This window comes from Acipenser ruthenus, chromosome 6, assembly GCF_902713425.1.
Source record: "Acipenser ruthenus chromosome 6, fAciRut3.2 maternal haplotype, whole genome shotgun sequence".
Taxonomy (NCBI): domain Eukaryota; kingdom Metazoa; phylum Chordata; class Actinopteri; order Acipenseriformes; family Acipenseridae; genus Acipenser; species Acipenser ruthenus.
In genome coordinates, this window is record NC_081194.1 from 44,451,845 (window position 1) to 44,475,714 (window position 23,870).

General features: G+C 39.4%; 1 protein-coding gene across 1 annotated transcript in view; it reads left to right on the top strand.

The window, feature by feature from the left end:
- pcnx2 (pecanex 2) overlaps nucleotides 1–23,870 on the top strand; it is a 148,704-nt gene that overhangs the window by 36,586 nt on the left and 88,248 nt on the right. The window contains exons 5-8 of the mRNA XM_034017005.3: nucleotides 759–1,913; nucleotides 2,751–2,892; nucleotides 13,153–13,295; nucleotides 13,981–14,062. Coding sequence (XP_033872896.3) covers nucleotides 759–1,913; nucleotides 2,751–2,892; nucleotides 13,153–13,295; nucleotides 13,981–14,062 — 1,522 coding nt within the window. The remainder of the gene's footprint in view (nucleotides 1–758; nucleotides 1,914–2,750; nucleotides 2,893–13,152; nucleotides 13,296–13,980; nucleotides 14,063–23,870) is intronic.

Below are 23,870 nucleotides of genomic sequence, written 5' to 3' on the forward strand. Positions count from 1 at the left end.
AGAAAATAAACTAACATATTTTGGTTTGAATATGGCAGTTGGGACCCTTAACTCTGGGAACGCCCAGAAAATTGTGCGCTTTGGTACTTGGGAAAGGACTGTAAGTCCTATTATGTGGTTAATTGGGCTTGGTTGAATATAGCAATTGGAAAACTAGGCACTTAATTCAGGCACTTACATGAGTTATGGTCCATTCAGACACATCTTCAAATGTGTGTCATATGATCAGGAGCTCGGGTCCTGGTTGTGTTGAGTTGCTGATTTTGGCTGTTGGCCCACAGGGAGCGCTGCAGTGGCCTTTGCGCTCGTGGGGTTGATGAGAAAATCAGATGGGGTTAGTTCACTTCATCGTGCTTCTGCAACCCATGCTGCTTTGGTACACCACAAGTCCAGGTGCCCTTGCCTCCGGGAATCAGTAGCTTGTTCCCATCCATTGATTACTTCTGCTGGTTAAACAAGGTGATAAACTTGACAGCAGGACCGGTGGTTGCCAGTTTATCTTCTGTCCGTCTGATTGGTAAGTGGAAAGCAATGATGAGAGGACATTTTGGGCATTTCAAATTAAAATTGTTAACAAAAAAACATCTGTGAATGAGGATAGATGAAAACCTTTGGCTTCCTATTAGTCTGATGTAAATATAACAAACACACTTCTCATGGAATGCCTCACATCTGTAATGTTAATTTATCAATTCATAAACATTAAATAATTTTCAGTTTCCTGAAAGATTAACCAAATTGTGTTTTTTCTTCTGCAGTGCTTGGTGAAACAGCCCTTCAGGAGATGGCAATTTATAAAGAGAAAGAAGCAGGCCAAGACATTGCACCTACTGAAGATAAACAGGCCTCTGAAGATCTGTACAGCCAACATGCTGTGTTCTGTATTGTAAAACATGAGTGTAGCTCCTTTGTAGATAGGAAGGCTTCAGGTGATAGAATACATTGCTCTAAAGAGGGTGATAGGGGAGTGGAGGAAGAAAAGTTGGAGCCAATACACGAGCATGACCCCAACAATAACTCTGTTGACCAGGCTCAGGAACAATATGACCTTGTTTCAGTTTTAAGGGATGGCAACCACGAGGAAAGTTACTGCTCAGACGAAATCGCTGTAGTTCTTGTGGACAATTCCCGGCCTTCTGATCAACTTGGTGATCAGGACATGGTGAAAATCATCATCACAATGACCTGCGACACACAGACCGCAGCTGATCTGGAAGAGTCTGTTAAATTAAGCATATTAGAGTCTGCCTGTGCACAACTAAATCCAGACACTGCTGAGAATCCAGATTGCTCAAATGATTGTTTCATTAAAATTCCAGTAATTACGTTTGATTTGTCTGATAACGAAGTGGCCAGCCTGCCGTTTGGTAATTCAAGCCTCCAGGTGCCCACAATTGATCTAAATCAGGATGGTGTCAGTTTGGACTCAGCTGCTCAAGATTGTCGGGACAGTGAATCCATCGACCACGACAATGCTGACATGCATCATAGTCCACATATAAATACAGTAAATGAAACCAGCTCTTCTGGTATTGATTCTCAGATCTGCCCACATCCAGAGGAAAGCGTTTATACCCCACAGAATGTGAAAGAAGATTCAGATGGTTTGCTTCAGATTCCATTTAAGGAGGAAAAAGGTGGGGGAAAAGCAATGCCCAGTTCAAGAACTCATGTCAGGGGCCTTAGCATGGACAGTGGGACAGATGCAGTCCTAACCGTAGAAAAAGCCAAGGACAAAGTAAGGACCTTGACATCTTCCAAGTCAGACTTAGAAGCAAAAGAGGGGCAAATCCCTAATGAATCCAACTTTGTGGAGTTTGTTTCTCTGTTGGAGTGTATTAACAGTTCAAGGAGCAGTACAGGCAACCAGACAGACTTACCAAATCCGCTAGCAGATAAGGCAGTTGGCAGAGGTGAGTTATACTTTCCTATTTTATTTAAAACAGCAAAGCAGATAACCTCTGCAGAAACTGAGAAGCTAAAGGCAGAATATTATGGTCTATATGAAAAATCTTCTCCTGGTTTTGAGAAGAAAAGACACAATGCATGCATGTAGGGGATTAGATCATTATTACCTTAAGACATTGCATAACACCCCAGACCAAGGCCACATCTAGTCAATCAATTGTGATGTGGACTGAAGACTGCTTTGGGCTAAGCTTTTCTCAATTGTAAATAAGGATATAAATCTACTGTTAAATTACACTTTTAAACCGTCTGTGTAAACAGTAATTTGCCGTTAAAACTACCATATACATTTTCAATGAAAAAATACTTTAAATTTAACGTTTTCATTTCTTTTCACACACGCTATATGAAATTACTGAGGTTTATAATTCATAAAGATACTTTCAAATAAAAAAAAATGGAGATCAAAGCTAGATCCACAGAAACAGAATATTTCCAGTTAAATATTTATTAAAATATTACGCCATTTATTTTCATGGCACACAGTCAAAACCTTTTAATATCTCTTCAAAGAGGCTGAGCATAATTTGAATCAAAATGTTCACTTCATATTCCTTACAATGCATTTGTGTGTTTTAAGTTAGTTTCCTAATCAAATGACTCCCAAGCATACTTTAAAAAGATTCAGTTTCATTTTGTTCCACTGATAACACACGGATGTAACTTGTGTTGCAAAAAGAGCAATTGGCTTCATTTTATAACAAATTGAAAATAATATCCAAAATGATGTATAGTCTTTAAAAAGGTCTTTAAAACTCAGTTACCACTACAAATTATTACAGGTAGTGTTCCAGCAGTAAAACAAGACGAGGAAACCGAGATTGAAGGATCTCACGAGCACACAAACCCTCCCAACAGTCCAGCAATAGCAGAGACTCCCCAAACTGCACAACAAAGTGACAGTGCCATCATCTCTTCTGAGAGGTACGTGAATCAGATGCGTGCCTGTATTCTTGGTAAAGGTGAGAAAAGTGTGTTAGATAATTAACTTACACAGACAGCTGCAGATGGAGCCCTTGTGCCTCAATGCTTTCTTGGAGAGATCTCCTTCTTTGTGGCAGTAATCATTCTGCCTGACATTTTAGTTCTTGGCAACTCCCAGGGATTGAAAACAAAGATACCAGATGGTGATAGCTTAGTTAGTTGCTCTGCACCAGGAATAGGACTGAGAACACCAGAATGCAGTTCTGTCGCACCTAAAACAAACACTAAGGACCACATTTTGATGACGGGGCAAACCTCTAAGGCAAGGGCTAAATGTGTTTGCTCCTGATTTTGATGAAGAAACACAGCGCACGCGGGAGCAAACTACCTCTGCACTGCAGTGCAATTTTGGTAACATACTTTGCCCCATCCTTTTCCGTCTGTGTTAGTGCCAGTGGTCGGCATAACTTTCAGGGTGTGGCCTAATTTGCATGTTAGTTTGGAGCGATTTTGCTGACCACGCAGATCAGGGGGTGACTGCGTGTCAAACTAACCAGGTAAGGGGAGGTTTATTTGAAACCAGGCGCTGTCAATCCCATTACGAAAAAGGAACAGCAAGTGGTGAAGGAGCAAGGGAGTGAGAGAGAGAAAACACACTTTTTCCAAACAATCTTCTATGTTTTATATATATATATATATATATATATATATATATATATATATATATATATCATTCTGCCCGTACAGTGTCACTTTGGAGACGTTCTAAAAACTGTATTGGAAAGATGTGATTTATACCTAAACTTTAGTGATACTGTGAAAAGTTAATCCTTTCATATGATATACTGAATTAGCAAATAACAGAATTTATAACAATGTATGCAGTACACAAAGTTATACATTCGTTGCCACAGCACTTGAAATCAGGTCAAGGATTGCTTGCATCAGGCGCCATGCTGCTGTAGTTAGATTCCTGCACCTATTGTAGAGCTTGTCACTGTTTTTATAGATCTTTGATTGCTTGTTTTGAATACCTTTTGTATACTTGTTTTTGTTTGGTTCTGAGATATTTTATTTATTTAACATACATTTTATTTATTAGAAGTAATTTTAATACACAGCATTCTTCAATTTTAATCTATGAAACTTTCACTGTTCTGAGGCAGAGAAATTGGCAGTTAGACCTAGACTTCTGGGTTCTCTGAATAGGTTGGAGTGCATCCCTGCAGTAGAACGGGAACAATAGCTTAACTGTGGTGGACTTCTCTGGTGGTATCACTGGGATGACCTACTTTAGATTCTGTTATGAGGTTTCCGGGACTACATGGTTCCCAAACATAGGCAAATCATCTTCAGTAGTTTCCTCCAGGGAGATAGCCTGAAGGTGTTGCTGACTTGGTCCACAAAGCCGAGGAGGTCTGGTCCAACACACCTCCTTCAATAATGCCAAACTCTTCCAATTATGGGGTCCAGCTGCTGCAGCAATAATAAATCTTTGGATGCAAGAGTAGGTAATGAAGAGACTATCTCCACTGTATCACAGTTGCAGACCATGTTGTGTGCTCCCATCGGGACTGCTTGTATCTTCTCAGTCAAAGCTCTGGGAATGGTCTCGTGTGGGGCTATCATCCCCAGAGCAGCTTGAATCTTGTCCTCTTTTGCATAACCTCCATGAGAGTCATCATGGATCCACTCCACGTACTGGCGAGACAATGCGTCAGCATTAGTGTTGTGCCTCCCTGGACGATACAAAAGATAAAAGTTAAAAGAAGCCAGTTGGGAAGCCCAATGCTGTTCTACAGGTCCCAGTTTGGCCATCTGGAGATGACTCAGAGGCCTTTATCATGCCAGTAACAGTGTTTAACATGACAGTATTTCATCGGGTGATGCATTTACCGCCAGAAAACTTAACTCATCGTGACATAAGAATAACGTGCCCTTAGAGACCAGTTTTCTCATTAGCATATTATTCATCTGATTCATAAATCTGTATTGTGCCGTTAATTGACCCTTACCAGCATCATAATTAACACGTGTCTCAGACCAGGCGGAGAACGAGATGTGTCTTAATGGTACCATTTCCTAGAATCATTTCTGCGTTTAGGAACATGCAATTAAGCCAATAGTAATAATAATAAAAATATCTATGTTTAATTGTCCAATAATTATGTAATTTAAGTATTTTGTTATTTGCAATGAAAATACATTAACAAATAAAAACATAGGCAATTTTTCTGCCATTTAACAATTACTTATATTTTAATGTAACTGCGGTGCTGTCTTTCTGTGCCATTTGTCATTCAAACGAAAGTTTTAAACATAATATTATGAGCAAAATAATCGGAGCTTGCTGACGCTCTTGTGCCTTATACTGTGCTGCAAAGGAAATGTGCACCAACATGAGAGGATCCTTTTTTCACAACTAAAAGTAAAATATGATGAGCTTTGACAACACATTAAAATTGTGGTGGTTACCATTCTTTTTCAGGAAGGCATGTGCATATTAGCTATACAATTATTATTATTATATTTATTTTTTTTATCAAAAAGCATAGACTGCACCAACCCTAACCTCTCACTCGTGTCCAGCACCTGAGTGTACAATTATTATTATTTTTAAAACTGACATCTCAATATTTTGGACAACCTGTCTGTCTCCAGACATGTTCCGTAGCCATAACGTGACGGTGTAAACAGATGGTGTATGCCATGACAGTTGGTACATAAAATATCTCGGTAACTATCTGTGCTGAAAAATCACATCTAAAACCATTACCGGCCGATAAAAAAAACTAACCATTTAGTGAGTGACAGGGGAGTTTGTTATTTTGGTGGCGTGGTCCTGGCCCAAACAGGACTCGGGACGGTATTGTTCTGTTCAAACAATAAATTACTGTCATTTAGCTCTGCACACCTTGTCTCCAGTGTCATCCATCCTGTTGAGAGCTCAAGTCGTCACAGTATGTTTTCTTGTAGTCAATGAACTCCCCCTTCATGGGGATAGTGATAAAATAGATGATGTGGACCATTTTACAACTGGGCTTTTCATAAAGCTATTTGAATACACTACAGAAAGATCCCAAATTAGCAGAGATAGTAAAGACTATACCACAAAATGCAAAGTATACATCAAAAGATATACAAAATGAAGTGATAAAGACATTACATAAAATGGTTCTTGTTAGGGTGAAACCCTCACTGTAATATTTTACAGCACTGTGAAAATGTTTTTGTTAAAAAAAGTCTGTGTGGGGAAAGAAATAAATACATGAAATGATGAATAAATCCTAGACGTGGTTAAAAAGAAGATACTAAAGGCTGAACGTCGGTATCTCCCTGGACAGGTGCACATGTTCAGAGAGATACGTGGACGGCATGAAAGTAGTAAAGAAACAAAAGTCTTATATTAAAACTAATATCTAACTTCTTGGTTTATAATTTTAATATATTCTAAATTGGGTGAAAAGTTAGCGTTTGTATTTATTTTTAAGTTCATTGAATTAAAGTGGACTTACCTTAGCTTTGGCAAACATATAAAAGTTGATTTGCATGGCAGCAGTGCGTCCTGGACAGCGCCATGTTTGTGAGGGGCAGCATTGCTTAGAGGCCACCATGTTGTTTGGAGGCAAGGTTAAAGCCTTGGTTTTAAAGTATTACGGCTAAACAAGGCGCAGCTAATTGTCAGATACCATATTCTATATAATAGGTATTATCTGGGACTTTACCAATGGGGAGGGAAGCCTTGTTGGTTTTAAAATTAATAATTATATAATTGTAATAAGTTTTGGATGGGTAATGTGATTTTTAGCCATTGTTATTTATATTGCTGTTATTTATTATTCATGTGTGGGATTTTAAAACGTCACTTGTGGAAGGGTGGTGGGCAATTCACTGACACACACGGGAGAAAGAAGGTTTTATTTGAAACACCATACGGGTCCCCGGTTTTATTTTGGGAATTTTTTATTATTTTATTTTTATTATTTGTCGCCAGATGAAGCTGGTGCTGCAACTCCCCTTATACCAACGATGGTAAGCAGGGGTTGCACATGTATCCGACAGCACACACAGGTGCTCTAAAATAATAATGAAAACCAAAGGCAAAATAAAAAGAGAAAATAAAACACAGTAATAAAACTACAATATAACGGTGCTGCTTACGCAGTGCCCCCACTGCCGCTAAGCTGGTCAGTTTGGGTCTCCGACCTACACTCAGCTATTCCCTATACACTGGGGTGGACAGAGTTCCCCGTATAACTACACACGTCCCTTCAGGTATGTAATTATTTATTTTAATTCTTGATTTATTTGTTTAAGGCGGTCTGTCTTCCTCAGCTGTGCTTGCCTGTTTAGTTCTCTCTTCAACCGCTGTCTTTCGCCAGCGTCACTGGTTATCCTTACTCCGGCCACCCGAATGCATAACCAAGCGCAGTACTTATGGGATGAGCAATCCCCCAAGGCCTGCCTCTCAGCCACTCAGAGAGAGGGAAAGCCAACACACCCACTTCCCCACCTCTCCGTGTCATCGCCATGACTGACAGGCGGATCTTACGAGGCTGCCGCCCTCTTCCTGCAGAACCACGCATGCGCCAGACAGTCAGCACAGACCTCCCCCCCGTTACATCACTGTTAAGATTTTAAAGTATATTTGAATATAATGGTTTAGTCCTGAGCGGGGTTTACCTAGGCTCAGGTATATAAGACAGAGCTTGGCTCAGTAAAGGGGGAGAAGTTAATCGAGAAGGTTGTGTCGGAGCTGGTTTCTGAAGCCAGGTTATTTATTTCAAGCCTGTATAGGATAAGGTTTTGTGTATTTTATTTCTTTTTGCATGAGTTATTTATTTATTTTATTTATTTATTTTTTTTAATTTAGTCGTCGCCAATTTTTTACCTCGGTTTTTCTCCCCAATTTAGCATGCCCAATTATTATCTGTATCCTTGGCTCACTGCTCGCAACCCCCCTGCCGACTCGGGAAACGGAGGCTGGAACACGCGTCCTCCGAAACGTGCTCCTGCCAAGCCATCATTTTTCGCACTGCAGATCCACAGCAATGCCACCAGACCTATAGTGCCGGAGGACAACACAGATCTGGCGGCTCCACTGCAGAACCACAGGCGCCCTATCGGCCACAGGGGTCGCTGATGCGCGGTGAGCCGTGGATTCCCCTGCCGACCTAAGCCCTCCCTACCCGGGCAGCACTCAGCCAATTGTGCGCCGCCCCCTAGGAACTCCCGGTCGGCTGTGACATAGCCTGGATTCGAACCTGCGATCTCCAGGCTATAGGGCACATCCTGCACTCCGCGTGGAGCGCCATTACTGGATGCGCCACTCGGGAGCCCCTGCATGAGTTATTAACTTTTCAGATGCTGCATTTTATCCACTTTTCCAGGTTAAGCGCAATTGCAATAAAGACATTATTATTATCATTTGTTTATTTAGCAGACGCCTTTATCCAAGGCGACTTACAGAGACTAGGGTGTGTGAACTATGCATCAGCTGCAGAGTCACTTACAATTACGTCTCACTCGAAAGACGGAGCACAAGGAGGTTGAGTGACTTGCTCAGGGTCACACAATGAGTCAGTGACTGAAGTGGGATTTGAACCGGGGACCTCCTGGTTACAAGCCCGTTTCTTTAACCACTGGACTACACAGCCTGATAAATCCAGTTGTTTGTCTCTGAGTTCCTGCAACTTTACCATCAGACCCTGGGTCGCCCTAACAATTCTTAATCAAATTAAAGAGAAATATATCCATTCTGATTGTAGTGAGTATTGTATCAAAAGTGATGAGACATAAGTGCAATGTAGAAAATCTGTCCTTCATGGTAAGATTTGTTACTGATTCAACACCTAAGGAGCATCTGATTGGCTTGTTTGAATTGCATCAGTTGGATGCAGAATACATTTCAACTCTTAACACTTCAACACCGCTCTGAAGTAGGTTTTAATGCTGACAACATCATCAGCCAGTGCTACTATGGTGTATCAGTGATGAGAGGGGTTAATGGAGGTGTGCAGGCTTTGCTGCAAAGAAAACTAGAAAGACATCTACCATACATACATTGTTACACCCATCAGCTGCTCTTAGTAATAATGCATGCAATTCAAAGTGAACCATGTACAAAGAGATTTTTTTTATCTTTGTAGTTATCTGTATGCATTCTTTTATCAGCACTACATTACTCAAAAGTACAGTGGCCCTTCACTAAAGAGATTACTAGAAATTTGCTGGACAAGCCATTTTGAAGTGACCAAATGTGTTGTTGATAATCAGGATCTTATTCTTGATATACTGTCAGAAGTCTCGGGATAATATTGGTTCCATAGACTTATGTACAGAAGCATCCAGAATTTTTTCTCAGCTGAAGAGACAGAGCTTCTTTGCTCTTGGAAAGTTCCTAGTCCATATTCTTGGTATTTTAAAACCAGCCAATGCTGTTCTTCAGTCACAATCTGTTGATCTGTGCTCTGCTGGTGAGGTGATAAATACATCAGTAGATGCATCCAAAAATCTCTGTCAAGATGAAGATTTCTGGAATGAGCACTGTAGTGTAGCTGTAGATGTGCATACTACAAAGAGACAGAGAACCATGAGTAAGCAGCTAGCTGATTCTGTTATGTTTTCAACACTAGGACATTAGACTGCAGCGGACGGCTCACAACACGTTTCGCAGGACGCGTGTGTTTGTCTTCGTCTCTCCCATGTCAGCGCGGGGGTTGCAGCGGTGAGCCAGGCTTAAAATTGGGCATTTCAAATTAGGGAGAAAATGGGGTAAAAAACAATTGCCGATTCCAAGTTTAAAAAAAAAAAAAGGTTTGGGTATCAATCACATCTTTCCAGTACAGCTTTAGGACGTCTCCAAAGTGACAGTCTAACACTGAACAGGCAGAATGATCCTACCGGCTTCATACATTTTATGCTGCTCTGAAAAATTTGGACAAACATAAGCTGTTTATAACACGGTAATAGATATGTAACAACCAGTGGTCCTTGCCCTTAACCCTTTATGCTGCTGTGTACTACATACCCATATTCAATATAGAGATAAAAACGTTTTTGTGTTATTTATTTTTTTATTCAATATAGAGATAAAAACGTTGTTTTCTGTTGTTTTTTTTACAATGAAAACAAAAACACTGCTAATAACGACAATAACAATAATAATCAGTAAACAGTAATTATCAAATAAAAATCAAACAACATCAAAACGTGTGCCAGTATCGACTTGCTCTGTGCCATTTATTGAAATGTTCAATACAACAGAACCCGGGATTGCCTTCGCAACCACTGCACATTTTTCTTTTGTCTTTTCTTTTGTTTTCATTTTCGTAGCAGACCCAGTACCTCTTTTACGGTCTCTGCTTCCCTTGTGTTGGAGGGATAGTCACAAATGCGTGTCCACAGCTACTTTGCACAGGCATTGTGATGGATCTGGCTGCCGCACTGCCTGTACCCAGTGCTGTGTTTTGATAGTATTTCGTCACAGCACTGCCATTTCAAAACAAACAGCTTCCTATTTGCAGCTGGCTTACCTGTAAAGTAGCTGCATGCTCTTCTGTTTGTACAGTTTGTACTGTTCTTGGCTCCACATCCTCTTCATCATCATCACTGAATGATAAGTCAGCATCACTGTCGCTGGTATCGAAATCCTCCGAACCAACTTCACTCCCGTTGCTCATTGTAGACAGACCACGTACGTTGCCATGTTTAGCTTTCGCTAAAAACTATATATTATTTTCTTACCGATTCAACACTTTGAGTTGTTTATGCCACTTAAAACACTTCTTCCTAATTGATACTTGTTCGATAACGAGATTCAATTGATTGTTAATTTGGTAATTGATTTAGTTTTTGCTCTTTTGTTACGCTTAGTTCAAACAGTTACAATGTTTGTCTCTCACATTGTGGGACTGGAGTCATGATTTCCTCTGAGTTTGAGTTTGAAATCACACCTACATAGACAAAATTATAAGTGAAGATAATAGCGAAGACAATGTTTTAGATGTAAAACATGAAAGTGGCATTTGAAAAATAAATATGCAAAAAACAAAGGAATGTGAACCGGGAGTGGAGAGTAAAGTTATTGTTTGCCAAATCTAAAACAGATGAAGACCAAAATATCATTGCCAGTGATCGGTTTTCGAGAAGTACTCGGGCAAAATGTAAGTGGGCTGTAAGCTTGTTTGAACAGTGGTTAAAGCCGGGAAAGAAGTGCAAAAGCTGAGTTTAAATCTAATGTATGTGTAATTGAGGGAGATTTACTAAGTGTAATGAAATTCTTGTTGTTCCCGATAGATACGTGGACGGCATGTGGTTTATGTGTAAATTAAATTTTGTGGTAGAATATGGGGTAAAATGGTAGAAGGGAGATGCACAGGACCCCAAATAGTACACAGCCTTTACCCTGGAATGTAAGGTAGGCATTAAAAAATGTGGTCTGACTGAAAGTCAGGGATCCTGTTAAATTTAGTTAGTGGTCCAAAACAGGAGCTAGGGTTTATTTTTGTTTCGTGTTGTTTGTTAAATTAAGCCATGTTTCCACTGGAAAAGAGGCACCGCGGAACAAATAAACATACAGGTGCCGTCATGTTTAAACCCATCCTTTGTTGTCAGGAGTGCTTTATCCACCAAAGACAGTGTTAGGAATCCAGAACTGTGTTCGAAGAAGCTTTGTCACTATTTGTAATTATGACATTTTCTTTTTACATTATGTAAATCTATAATTGTGTTGCTTTTAGCAAACAATATGAATGCTAAACTGAAATGGCAAGCCCTTTCTAAGTGTTACGTTTGAAATGTGTAATACTATAATTAACTAATTGCTGAAATGATTGTTGTGTAATAAAATGGTATCTTTTCTGTTTAATTGTTCTGCTTTTGTTGACAAATCAATTGTTCTGGTTTTGTTGACAAATCAACACTTTTCTGTGGTTTCGTTGACGAATCAACAGTTTTCTGGGAATCGTAGTACAAACTGTGGATTTGTAGAACGAATCAATCAAAAGATCAAAGGGTGACTTCACAGATATGTTCCCCAAAGAACCCCACGCTGCACTTACTGTTGTCTGTTTGTAGTGTTGTAAATCCTGAGTGTGATATGACAAACAAGGCTTATTTTACCGCTCTCCAAAATCGGCAGATGTGACAGATTTGTTAAAATGGACATTACATTTATAGATAGGCAATTTTTAATATCTTTTTTTCCGATTGTATGAATATGAATAATGTTTTCTTATTGATTTGATCTAACTATCTTCCTGCGGCTGCTCTATTGGGAGCTGATACACAGGCCCTCTCTCAAATGAGCTTGTTAAACAGTGGAGCGTCACAGCCTGTCATTTGAGCATTTTTGGGTGGGAGCAAAGTTCCACACCTTCATTGGCATTCAACTAAAGCAGGAGAGCCCCAGTCCTGCAGGTTTTATGGTTGTCTTTAAGTCATCAGTGGCTAAAGATCTGGAAATGTTAATCTTGACTAAGTAAGCCAATAATTGTAAAAGTACTCTACCTTTCATTTCTCTCCTATTAGGGTAGCAGTCGGCAGCAAATCATTGGACCATGTATGTTTTTCACATATAACCTTATAAGTACTTAATTTGTACATTATTTTAATTAATTTATAGCTATAATATAGATTTATAATATGTCAGGTAGCGGTAGCAAAAAAAAAAACCACACTTTTTTTTATTTAAATACTAAATGAAAGTACATGCATACATACATGTATGTCTAATGGCTTTATATTTAATTAGTGCCAGCAAGTACGCATGGATATTTTATTTTTAGTGACCCAAGCAAGTCTAAAATACATTCAGTGGTATAGCTGAAATGTGCGTTCAGTTATGTCCAACAGTCGTGCAAGCAGGTAATTTATGCAGAGTGTAAGCTCTGTTTGAAACAAAAGTATGGTATTTAAAGAAAAGTTTTCAAATAAAATATTTGCTGTGTGATTCTTGCACATATAGGCCTGATGCGTTCCTTATTATGTGGGGGAGAAGGAATCATTGTCAGAACTTGGCTCTTGAAATCTGAACTTGGCTGATACTTTGAATTTGACTATTTGTTTTATTTGGTGCTAAAATAAGCCCTGGCAACTTATTGAAAGATGCTTTGAATTGTGTGGTGTTGCTTTTTTATTTTGAAATGTACTGTCATTAGTTGTCTGCTAATATGTGAGCTGTAAATTCAGATAAATAGCTTTGTAGGACGGTGTTATGTTGAAGAAAAAACATTATAATAATGCATTACCAACATCTAGTCCACAGTTACACAAGCGAAAAGAGCCTGGCTATGAGCCGATGCCCTCCCAAACCTCGCTATCAGAAAGTTCCATGCTGCAAGTAATATGCAGACCAGACGCTACGTCAAAGGAAGATGCGTATACTATCACTACTTTTCATAGTAAGTAAAATATGTTGTTTTAATAACACTTGAAAAGTTACATTCAGCAGTGCTGTACTTATGGAGGTGATGTGCCCTAAAGTTGTGTAACTAAATATAAACAAATCCGCCTCCCAGGGCGGCGTTCTGTCTTGCCTTCTCAACTCTTCAATTTTCTATTTAATGGAACGATTACAGCCTAGAAGATTGTTACTTGAGAAATGAAGCATGTACAAAGAAAGCATCATCAACCTCTGACTGTTCACTTTAAAAGAATGAATACCATGTAATATTATAGCAATAATGGTATTACAATGGCCACTAGGTGTCAACTATCATTATTAAAATACATTTGGATATAAAGAATTAACATGGGAACTGAAATTTAAAATAAAATAATGAATATACAGTACAGTATGTTGATGTGTTGGATGGGGTTATATGGGATTTAACTGGGTGTCTCATATAGGAATAAAGACCAAAGTCTGTAGCTGTATCTTGAGATGTACAATGCAGCTGCAAGGTCTTTATAAATTATATACTCACTGGCCAATAAATTCCAGAATGGCCCTAATAGGGGTTAGTACCACTTAGCTGCCAGTCTCTGTGTTTTTATATGGTTATATTATTCCACTCCTTTGCATTCTAATTTGGTATACTTTTCTGGAGCCTTAATCTTATTTAACATGTCTTTTTGTTGTTTTAGGAGAAAGGCCCCGTAAAATATATGCAGAAAGAGCTTTGCATTTGCCACTGGGTGCTGAACAACTTATATCAAGCAATATAAGGTAGGAAATCCAAATGTTCATATTTATTGGACATTTTTGTACTTTTTTTTTTAAGCCATTATAAACATGACAATTTGTGATGATTGATGATGGTTTGTCTGATTCCAAATGTGGCTTCCATTATAAATCAGTGTTGTTTTACATGGAACTGTGTACCTGTAGTTTATGTGTCCAAAAATGATGGTAAAGACAAAGGCACAACCTATATAGAACAGGTGTGACACGTCCAGAGTTGAAAGTGACAGTGAAATGGGCCACAGTAGGACGTCTGTTGTTTGTCACAATATGTTTCATGTTACCTGTTTGTGAACAGTTGTGCAATCGTTACTGTTCCAGTAGCACCTGGGAGACTTGATGGACACGTTAATCAATGCAGCCTCTATGTTGAGGGGTGAACCAGTTGCACAGGCACCTTGTCACAGACGGTTCTAGCACGTCCCTTTTGTGCTATAAGTCATTAGATCCTTTTGCAAGAGTGTGCGGTTCTTTGATGGACCCAGATTCAGTTAAAATGTGTTTGCCCACTGATGATGGGAATGCAAATGCAGGGATGGGAGCCCAGCTAACAAGATTTAAGTTTTTGCAGGTATCAGGCTTTTAAAGACTGTCACAGCTACTGGAAGCAGGATGATCTTTGGGAAACAAATTGAACATTTGTGAAACTGCAACAAATATTGTAATGACTGTAATGTGTTTTAGAAAATATTTTTAGCAGATGTGCACAGGCCTGTCGTGGTGTTCACAGAACCAGTCCTGGAACAGAGTTTGAATCCTGTTGGGAACGTGCTGAGTTATTGGATGATTTAAACTAACCTATTTTAACCTGTATTGATTGAAATAATATGATATACTCATTGTCAATAATAATACTGTATATGTTCCTTTCAAAAAAATCTATATGCTCAGTAGAAAACAATGGATGGCTATTGTGTGCAGTCTATGAAAACACCTGCTGGAAGGAGTCAAACTCAGCAGGCTCTTATCATAAGGCCTTATGATAAGAGCTGCTTTGAATGGATTTTGTATGAACAGAGAAAGGGTTCAGACTTAATTCAGTAAAATAATATTAGCAACTGTTATACTGAAGTAACTGAATTAGAAATGCATGTTATAAAATCATTTAAAGTTAAACTGTTATACAAATAACAGTATTATTGTTGAAAGAACATATTACAGTTAAAAACTAAAGCAGTTCAGTACTAACTGACCCTGTCAGTATATTGTAATAATTGTACTGTGTTTTAAAGAATATAAAACCAGCATAAGTAATATTGCAGCAAATTACGAACAGGTTACAATGCTTTGAACTAAGAAAACTGAACAAGTGGTAATGTTAGAAAAACAGCTTGTCTATGTGCCTTTGTTATTAGAGCACATACACTTGTCTGTAACCTTGAAAGGAGGCTAGGTATTACAAATTAGTAAAAACAAAAGGGTAACCCTTTTTAGACAGAACGATATTTGAAACTAAAAAGACATTTTGATTTTATTTGATTGTGTTGTTACTAAGCATAGAGGTTTTTTAAAAAAAAGTATTCTGATCTAATAATAGAGTGACAAAACTCTCTGAAGAGAAATAATATGTTTTAAGTATTTTGATCTAATAAGAAACATAATATTTAAACTAACAAGTGCTTTTGCTTGTTTAGGCTCTACTGTAATACAAATAGACTGTAAAAGCAGGAGCGAGCATTTCATTTAATCAATTTAAGAATTAGCTCAGTTTCTTTCTCCAACTAAACAAAAAATCTTTTAGACATTACAATATTCATTAAAGAATATAAATGTTTAGTTTATATAAAGGTTTTACTGCAATAAAAAACAGGAACTGTTAGGTTGGACTATTAGACAAATAAAGTGTAAACTGTATTCAATAATTTTAGTACACAAAAAAACCTACAGAAAAATAGCCTTGCCCTTATCTTCTTGCAAGCAGAGCAGTACTAGATATGTAAGGTTCTTTTTAGCAGTCAAAGTGAGATTTACTTGTCGTCCGCAGTATTGAATCCAAGGTCTTTCTATGATAAGAAAACCTCGTAGTAGAAGGGAGCATTCCACGAATTAGGGGAGTTGTGTCTAGTCACAGTTCTTATCAAATAACTAGCGACTTTCGTTGGGAGAAAACTGATTTCATGAGATGAATTTGGAGAAGTGCTTACAATGGTGTTTCATATTAATCAAAACACTAGCCTTGGCAAGAAAATAGGGTGTCTGAAACCTGATTGTGCAAGCAACTTTTAGAAACAGGCATAGTCCGAGAATGGAACAAGTTAATAAGGCTGATATACTTAACATGTTTATTATAGCTTAAATTTAAATGAAACTAATTGAACTGGCCACTGTATGCTTATCCAAAGGCAGTCTTTGTCAAATACTTTGTTAACACACATTTGTATATGAAGTTAAACTGGCCCATTGATAACACACTGAAAATGTAATGTAATATGTGGCTAAGAGGGACATATAATTTTTGACTAAATAATAATATAATTTTAGCTAATTATAATCAAATAGAGCTGGTGTTACATATTAAAAACATCTCTCATATATATACATATACGTGAATTATATTATAGCAAGGATTCTGTGAACTTTGGTCCACCTGACTTCAGACAAAGGAGGCGATGGAAAAAGAGAGGAATGAAATCATGTTTCAATGTTTTTTGGCAAGAAGTTATATTCACTCAGTTTTGACAAAGGAGTTGAACAGATCCTTCTAGAATGTATCATTAACTTAAAGATAAGAAATGTCAAGGCCCAGTGATGATTAGATTTACTTGGGACCTGATGTATTCAATGGAGGGAAAAACCTATACAAACCAAGGTAAAACCCCAGTCAAGTATCGCTTAACTTGCTAACTTCAAGCTGATGTGATCCATGCTCTGAGGATCTCTGAAAAACTGATTGCTGTTTGGTGGTATTCACAAGTCTCTGCCTTTTGAAGACAGTTCTTATTTTTCAATATATCCTACACTACACTTCCATATACTGGAAGGCAAGCATATATCTGAATTTAATATCTCTTTTATATTGATGCATTGCTATACGGTATAGAAATTATGTTTTAGTCTTAAGGGAGTGATATATTCAATATATATATTGAATTGTACCAGGGCGGTAGTAAGCCCTGCTGTTTAAATGTATTTATTTATTTTGAGAACAGGGTCTCCCCCTCCACCCCTGTGCAGTGTATTTTGTATTTGTGGTTTTTGATTTATTGTGGTTATGATTTATTGTGTAAATATATGACGCCGAAACGCCGCGGGTTTTGTTATTGTTTTTGTATTTATTATTGTATTTATAGATGACGGTGTAGCCGTGCGGTTTTGTTTATTTTAAAACGTGTTCTGGCAGAGGCGAGATTGGTTGCTCGTCCTCTGCCAGGAATAATTAATAAACTTGTGCAGAAGGTGGCCATCTCCCGAATTAAGTGATTAATTTTGTTGCTAATCGGGAGATGGTCACCTGCATAAAAGCCTGCAGCTCTCTACCCTCGCGGTGGGTGTTAGAGTGGAGAGAGAGGACGAGGAGCGAGAGAAAACGAAACTAAAAAAATATACAGGAACAGTGACAGCGATTGCCCAACCTGACCTGTATTTATTATTTTGTGTTCGTGATTTGTTTTATTTAAACCTTTTATTTTGCTCTGCGAGCACAGTCTTTTTCTGTTTGAACTTTTTATTTATTTTTGTTATTTAAAAATAAAACGGCGTGCCGCGTCATTTATTTTGATCTGCAGTACTGGTGTCAGTTTCCTTCCTGCTTCTGTCCTGACGTCACCACACAGCCACCCTGTCAAACGTGGTGTTCAGCGTGGGATCACCAGCGCCTTCTGGACTCAGGCAGAAGAGGGTACTGCATATATTTTTTTTTTCTCTTGGTTTTTTCGTTTTATTATACTTGTGGAGGAAGGAGAGTAAGGAAGGAAAATGGGAGGAAAAAGGAGGAAGAGCTGCAGACCGCAGCAGCTGCAACAGCAGGCACAGGAGGAGATCAGCTGGGAAGCCCTCCTCCACAGCATAAGCCAGACATACTGTTGCTGCATCTGTGGGGAGTGGGGGCCTTTCCCAGTTAATTGCCCCCTCCCCGAAGAGTGGAATTACAGCTACAGGAGAGGAGACAAGGGGAAGGAGTCGGTGGGTCCACAGCCCAAAAGGGAGGAGGCAGAGCGTCCACAGCCCAAGAGGGAGGAGTCGGTGCATCCACAACCCAAGAGGGGGGAGACCGAAAGTCCACAGCCCAAGAGGGAGGAGCCGGTACGTCCACAGCCCAAGAGGGGGGAGGCCGAACGTCCACAGCCCAAGAGGGAGGAGCCGGTGCGTCCACAGCCCAAAAGGGGGGAGGCCGAACATCTACAGCCCACGTCTCCACCAGCTGAGGGAAAGTACCTGCTGGTTCCACTTCCACCTCCGTGGGAGGACTGTGTGTCACTCCCACCTCCGCCAGCAGAGGGAGCGTACCTGCTGGTTCCACCTCCACCGTCGTGGGAGGACGACTGGCCGCTCCCAACTCCACCAGCAGAGGGACAGTATCTGCTGGTTCCGCCTCCATCGCCGCCACCAGCAGAGGGAGCATGCCTGCTGGTTTCCCCGCTGCAGCCAGAAGGGGAGGAGCCCCTGCCGCCTTCCCAGCCAGAAGGGGAGGAGTCCCTGCCGCCTTCACCAGGAGCAGAGCAGCAGGAGCTGCCTCTGCCTCCACCACCACCACCACCCGAGGGAGAGGAGCAGGAGCTGCCTTTCCCTTCAAGACATGATGAACCAGGACAGGAGGCTGGCGGTCCGCAGCTGCCCTTGCATAGGCTGCTAAGCAGAGCAAGGGGGAAAACCGCCGGGTCACCGCGGCTGAGAAGAGGGCCAATCCCAGCACCACCGCTGGTCCTGGCTCCCCTCCTGCAATCGCCTTCCGAGGGTCCGCTGCCGCCGGCACCTCCTGAGGGACTGCTGCCGCCCTGTCGTGCATCGCCCGGGGATGCCAGTTTGCCATCGCCCGGGGATGCCAGTTTGCCATCGCCCGGGGATGCCAGTTTGCCATCGCCCGGGGATGCCCGTTCGCCACCGCTCAGGGATGCCCGTTCGCCATCGCCCGGGGATGCCAGTTCGCCATCGCCCGAGGATGCCAGTTCACCACCGCTCAGGGATGCCTGCCATGCACCGCCCAAGGATGCCTGCCATGCACCGCCCAAGGATGCCACGCCCGCTCCGCTCAGGGATGCCACGCCTGGATCGTCTGGGGCTGCCTGTCGCTCTGCATCGCCTGGGGCTGCCTGTTGCTCCACATCGCCTGGGGCTGCCTGTTGCTCTGCATCGCCTTGGGCTGCCTGTCGCTCTGCATCGCCTGGGGCTGCCTGTTGCTCCACATCGCCTGGGGCTGCCTGTTGCTCTGCATCGCCTGGGGCTGCCTGTTGCTCTGCATCGCCTTGGGCTGCCTGTTGCTCTGCATCGCCTTGGGCTGCCTGTTGCTCCGCACCAGTTACAGGGTACAAGGGAGAAGTGGAGCTCCCGCTGCCGCCTCCATGGCCAGGGGCTCCCCTCCCAAGTTCGCCTCCCGAGGGTCCGCTGCTGCTGCCGTTGCCTCCCGAGGGTCCGCTGCTGCTGCTGCCGTCGCCTCCCGAGGGTCCGCTCTACTTCGCCTGGGGTGGCCATCTCACGAATTAATTAAGTGAATAATTTTGTTGCTAACTGGGAGATGGTCACCTGCATAAAAGCCTGCAGCTCTCTACCCTCGCGGTGGGTGTTAGAGTGGAGAGAGTGAGCGAGGAGCGAGAGAAAACGAAACTAAAAAAATATACAGGAAAAGTGACAGCGATTGCCCAGCCTGACCTGTATTTATTATTTTGTGTTCGTGATTTGTTTTATTTAAACCTTTTATTTTGCTCTGCGAGCACAGTCTTTTTCTGTTTGAACTTTTTATTTATTTTTGTTATTTAAAAATAAAACGTCGCGCCGCGTCATTTATTTTGATCTGCAGTACTGGTGTCAGTTTCCTTCCTGCTTCTGTCCTGACGTCACCACACAGCCCCACTATCACATGAATGTTCTAGAATTTAGCGGTGGGCGTTTTTAGCTTTTTGCATTTTATAGCCTAAAAGCTAAATATATGATAACCATATTTGTATTACTGTATTGAAGTATTAATGCTGTTAAACCTGTAAAGCACTGGATCGCCCAGATTGCTTTTTACTTGGGATTTATGGTGGTCTGTGCAACCAACCAATCTAATTTTTAACATAAGCATTTAATTAACCGAAAAGAGCACTACTACTGCTCTGATTCGTTAAAACTTCAAATTAAATCTGTGTGATTGTCTTTATTATTAAAAAAGTCATCTGGATACGTTGCAAGCCCAGTGCACGAACAATCCACTACAGGAATTTGAAACATCTTAATGTCCTCCTGAACGTCTTCCCCTGAGTTTAAGAGTGTGCTCAGAGCATATATATATAAATAAAACGATTATCCCTGCAGATAATTCGTGACAACCTACTATCATGGTGCTTGTCACAGAAATCCTTTCTCACAATTACAGCTGAATAGTGGCACACAACTCTAACACAGCTTATATCGCCCTCACCCTTTAAGGACCAAGCATTTTTCAGTGGGATGCTCTTCCTATAAAAAAAATCTATTTTTTTACTGTTGCATCTTGGAATTGGTGTCTTTTGTTTCACACTGGGGAATGTTAGAAATGGCTCCAGAAACCATAAAAAAGGTCTCTCTATTTCAACACTATATTTAGTATTTTTTTATTTTTAAAAAATTGACATTGTTTCACCAGTGTGATTTTGTGATTTTATTTTACACTATTTTAGCTGACTTTGCCTTTCCATCTTTGTAAACAAAATCTATTTTTAGTAGTAGAGACTTGAAATATTTTTTTTGTTTTGGTTTGGTTTGGTTTGGTTCAGGACACTCTACAGAATATTATACTTCATAAACTATTAAAAAAAAAAAAAACACTTTTACTGATTTTCCACTCCAATAAGTAACAAAAAAGAGATATTTTTTAAAAAATGTGGTATATTTGGGGTTTTCATAGAGATAAAGGTACAAAAACATTTTATTCTGTTACCCGAAGGACCCTATAACACTCCCTGAAAGTTTTGCTAAAAATTTTTGAAATATGGGCAAAACACCCGAGTGAGTTTATTAATGTGGAGCCTTTTGTTAAAAAACAAACACAACACATGATTTAGAAGTGAACATTTATTTGAAAAAATAAATAATACTGAGAACACCTATATTATACGCCAGAATCCGATTGCAGTATTTCTGCCAACAGATCATCTTGTCATCTTGAAATTAAATTCTGAAGAGTGGAAATTGTGTATTGTATTGTGTGCATATCAATTTCTCAACATAAACACTAAACATATACACAGAATATTCTGTTACCAAAGCAAACAAAACAACACAAGAAATAGTGCTAAATAAACTACAAAACGGTAAATATCATAAGTGAACATAGTATAATTGCAATGCCATAATAAATGTTTATTCTTAGGATCTTATAAGCAATAATTGACACTACTCTCGATTTAATTTGATCAAAATAATATTTATAAATAAAATAATAGTTTATTCCATATCAGTAATAATGAAAACAAACGTAACTGAAATGTTGTTCATGAAACATCTGCGTATATCCACACGTTTCTTGATATTTATAAATGTTGTAAAACATATAGTAAAACACCAAGACAGAATACATGTCCTAATATAATTATAATTCAAATACATTGGTTTTACAGTGTTTTTCTGTTACTTTCTTATCTCTAAACAAGTTCCTCTGATGTTTACTCTGCTTGCTACTGAAAACGTTCTCTGCCCTTTAAAATTGAAATGCCCCTCTCAGTGCCGTTGCACGAGTGTCAGGGAGTGAAATTCAACCCCTCCTGTATGCAATGATATGTGTTTCCAATCTGTACTGCAAATAACTGTGGCCCAAGTCAATAAAATGAAGCACATTTTTTCATCATGTTTACCTGATCAACGGCCTAGAAAGGGCTAATGGATCATATGACTTGCTAATCACATTAATCTCATGTGAGATTTGTTATTTTTCTGATTTCTGGTGGAATACATCATAAAGCTATAATTACTGTATGTTTATTGATACTTTAGTAAAATAAATGTAATATTTATCTAAAATGCCAAACACAAACACATATTTCAAAATTACCGCAAAAAAAATGTAAAAGCAAGAAGGGCCATGGGTTTTTGGCCCATTTTGGACTTGCATTGCATTCAATTCTTTACTTCAAAGAACTGGCAACATGTTTGTGTTGGCCAGGATACACTGGCAAGTTGTGTTGCTCAATGTTGAGCACCATGAGTTCAGAAACAAAAGTTACCAGTGCATGCTGGCCTTCAGGAACAGAAATAAAAAAATTATCTCATTGTTTAGTGTAACCTAAGAAAGGGCCAGCAGGGGGCAATATGTGCCTTTGAAAAGATGAGATTTTGTTGCAGAGAGACTGCACTGAACAATGTATGCATCTATTCTTTCTTGCAGTTCTCTCAGAAGAAAAGCAACTGATTATCTTTTTATTTATAATTATCTTATTATATTATCTTTAGACATAAAGGGTTGTAATCTAGTATAGCCAGATTGGATTTTTAAAGAGAGTGAGTGCTCAATATAATCTAAACCCAAATTAGTTGTTTTTAAACTAAAAAAATAGTTGTTTTAATAGTGCCTAGTTCCAGTAAAAAATGAGGATTATTTTCTCTTAATGGGCCCGATAGTTCTCTAATGTGTTCTAAAAGGAAGATTATGTTATGTATTCAGAGATACCAAGATAATTAAGAGGATTCCTGAATCTTATTGACTGCCAAATAGTATGTCTAAGGGAACGATAGTAAACATTCGGATTGAGGCCTGAAAGAATACTTTCAATATTCTGGATCAAATGTTTTTGATTAGTTTTGAGCTTGAAAATATTTATGAAAAAATCAAGCAAAAAAAAGAAAAAAACATTTGAGCTTCCTGTTTTTTCTATGAAGTCACTACACAGTGATTGTGGAATGTTGTAGTTTGGTAGGTAACATTTGATGTGCTTAGTGTTGTTTTGCTGTGGACCGTATATTTGCTGTAACTAGCAAATATATGGGGAAAGTTTGGCACTTTTGAAGTCACTGCTGTGAAATAGTGTCAAGTATTACCATGGATGAATACTGAATAATTCAAAATTTGACTTTATCGGACCTGCTACATTTAGAAAAGTGGCAATTATTTCAATTTCAGCTGCCGTCACTTCAAAAGCACTTACCCAGTCTTTAAGCAAACCTGATAAGTGCTTTCAGGTGTTACTAAGTGTTACACAGTCAAATGTGACATTTGCTGGGGTTCTTTTATATACTTTATTTGACGATGTCAGTCATTCAACATTTAAATAGATCTTTAGATTTAAAAGATCTCTTCAAAAATGTAACTTCATTTTTTTATCACATGTTCATTCATGTTCCTTAAGAAAAATCTTGCTGTCCTCTGAGAGACCTTTTTATTCACACACACACACACACACCCACCCACTCACCCACCCACCCACACACACACCCACACACACACACACACACACACACACAAGTTTCTCATATACGGGGTCCTTTATCATTAGTTATACAGATTTTTTACTACAAAATTCACAGGTTTATCAAACCAATAGCTAGTTTTTATTGTTTATTAATTTTCAGATTTGTGTTCGCTAAAGCATGTGAAAATACTTTTTATTTGATAGATACATTTATGTAAATCATTTTCTGTGTGCCACCTAATATTGAACCTGTTAAAGGAACTTGCTCGTATACA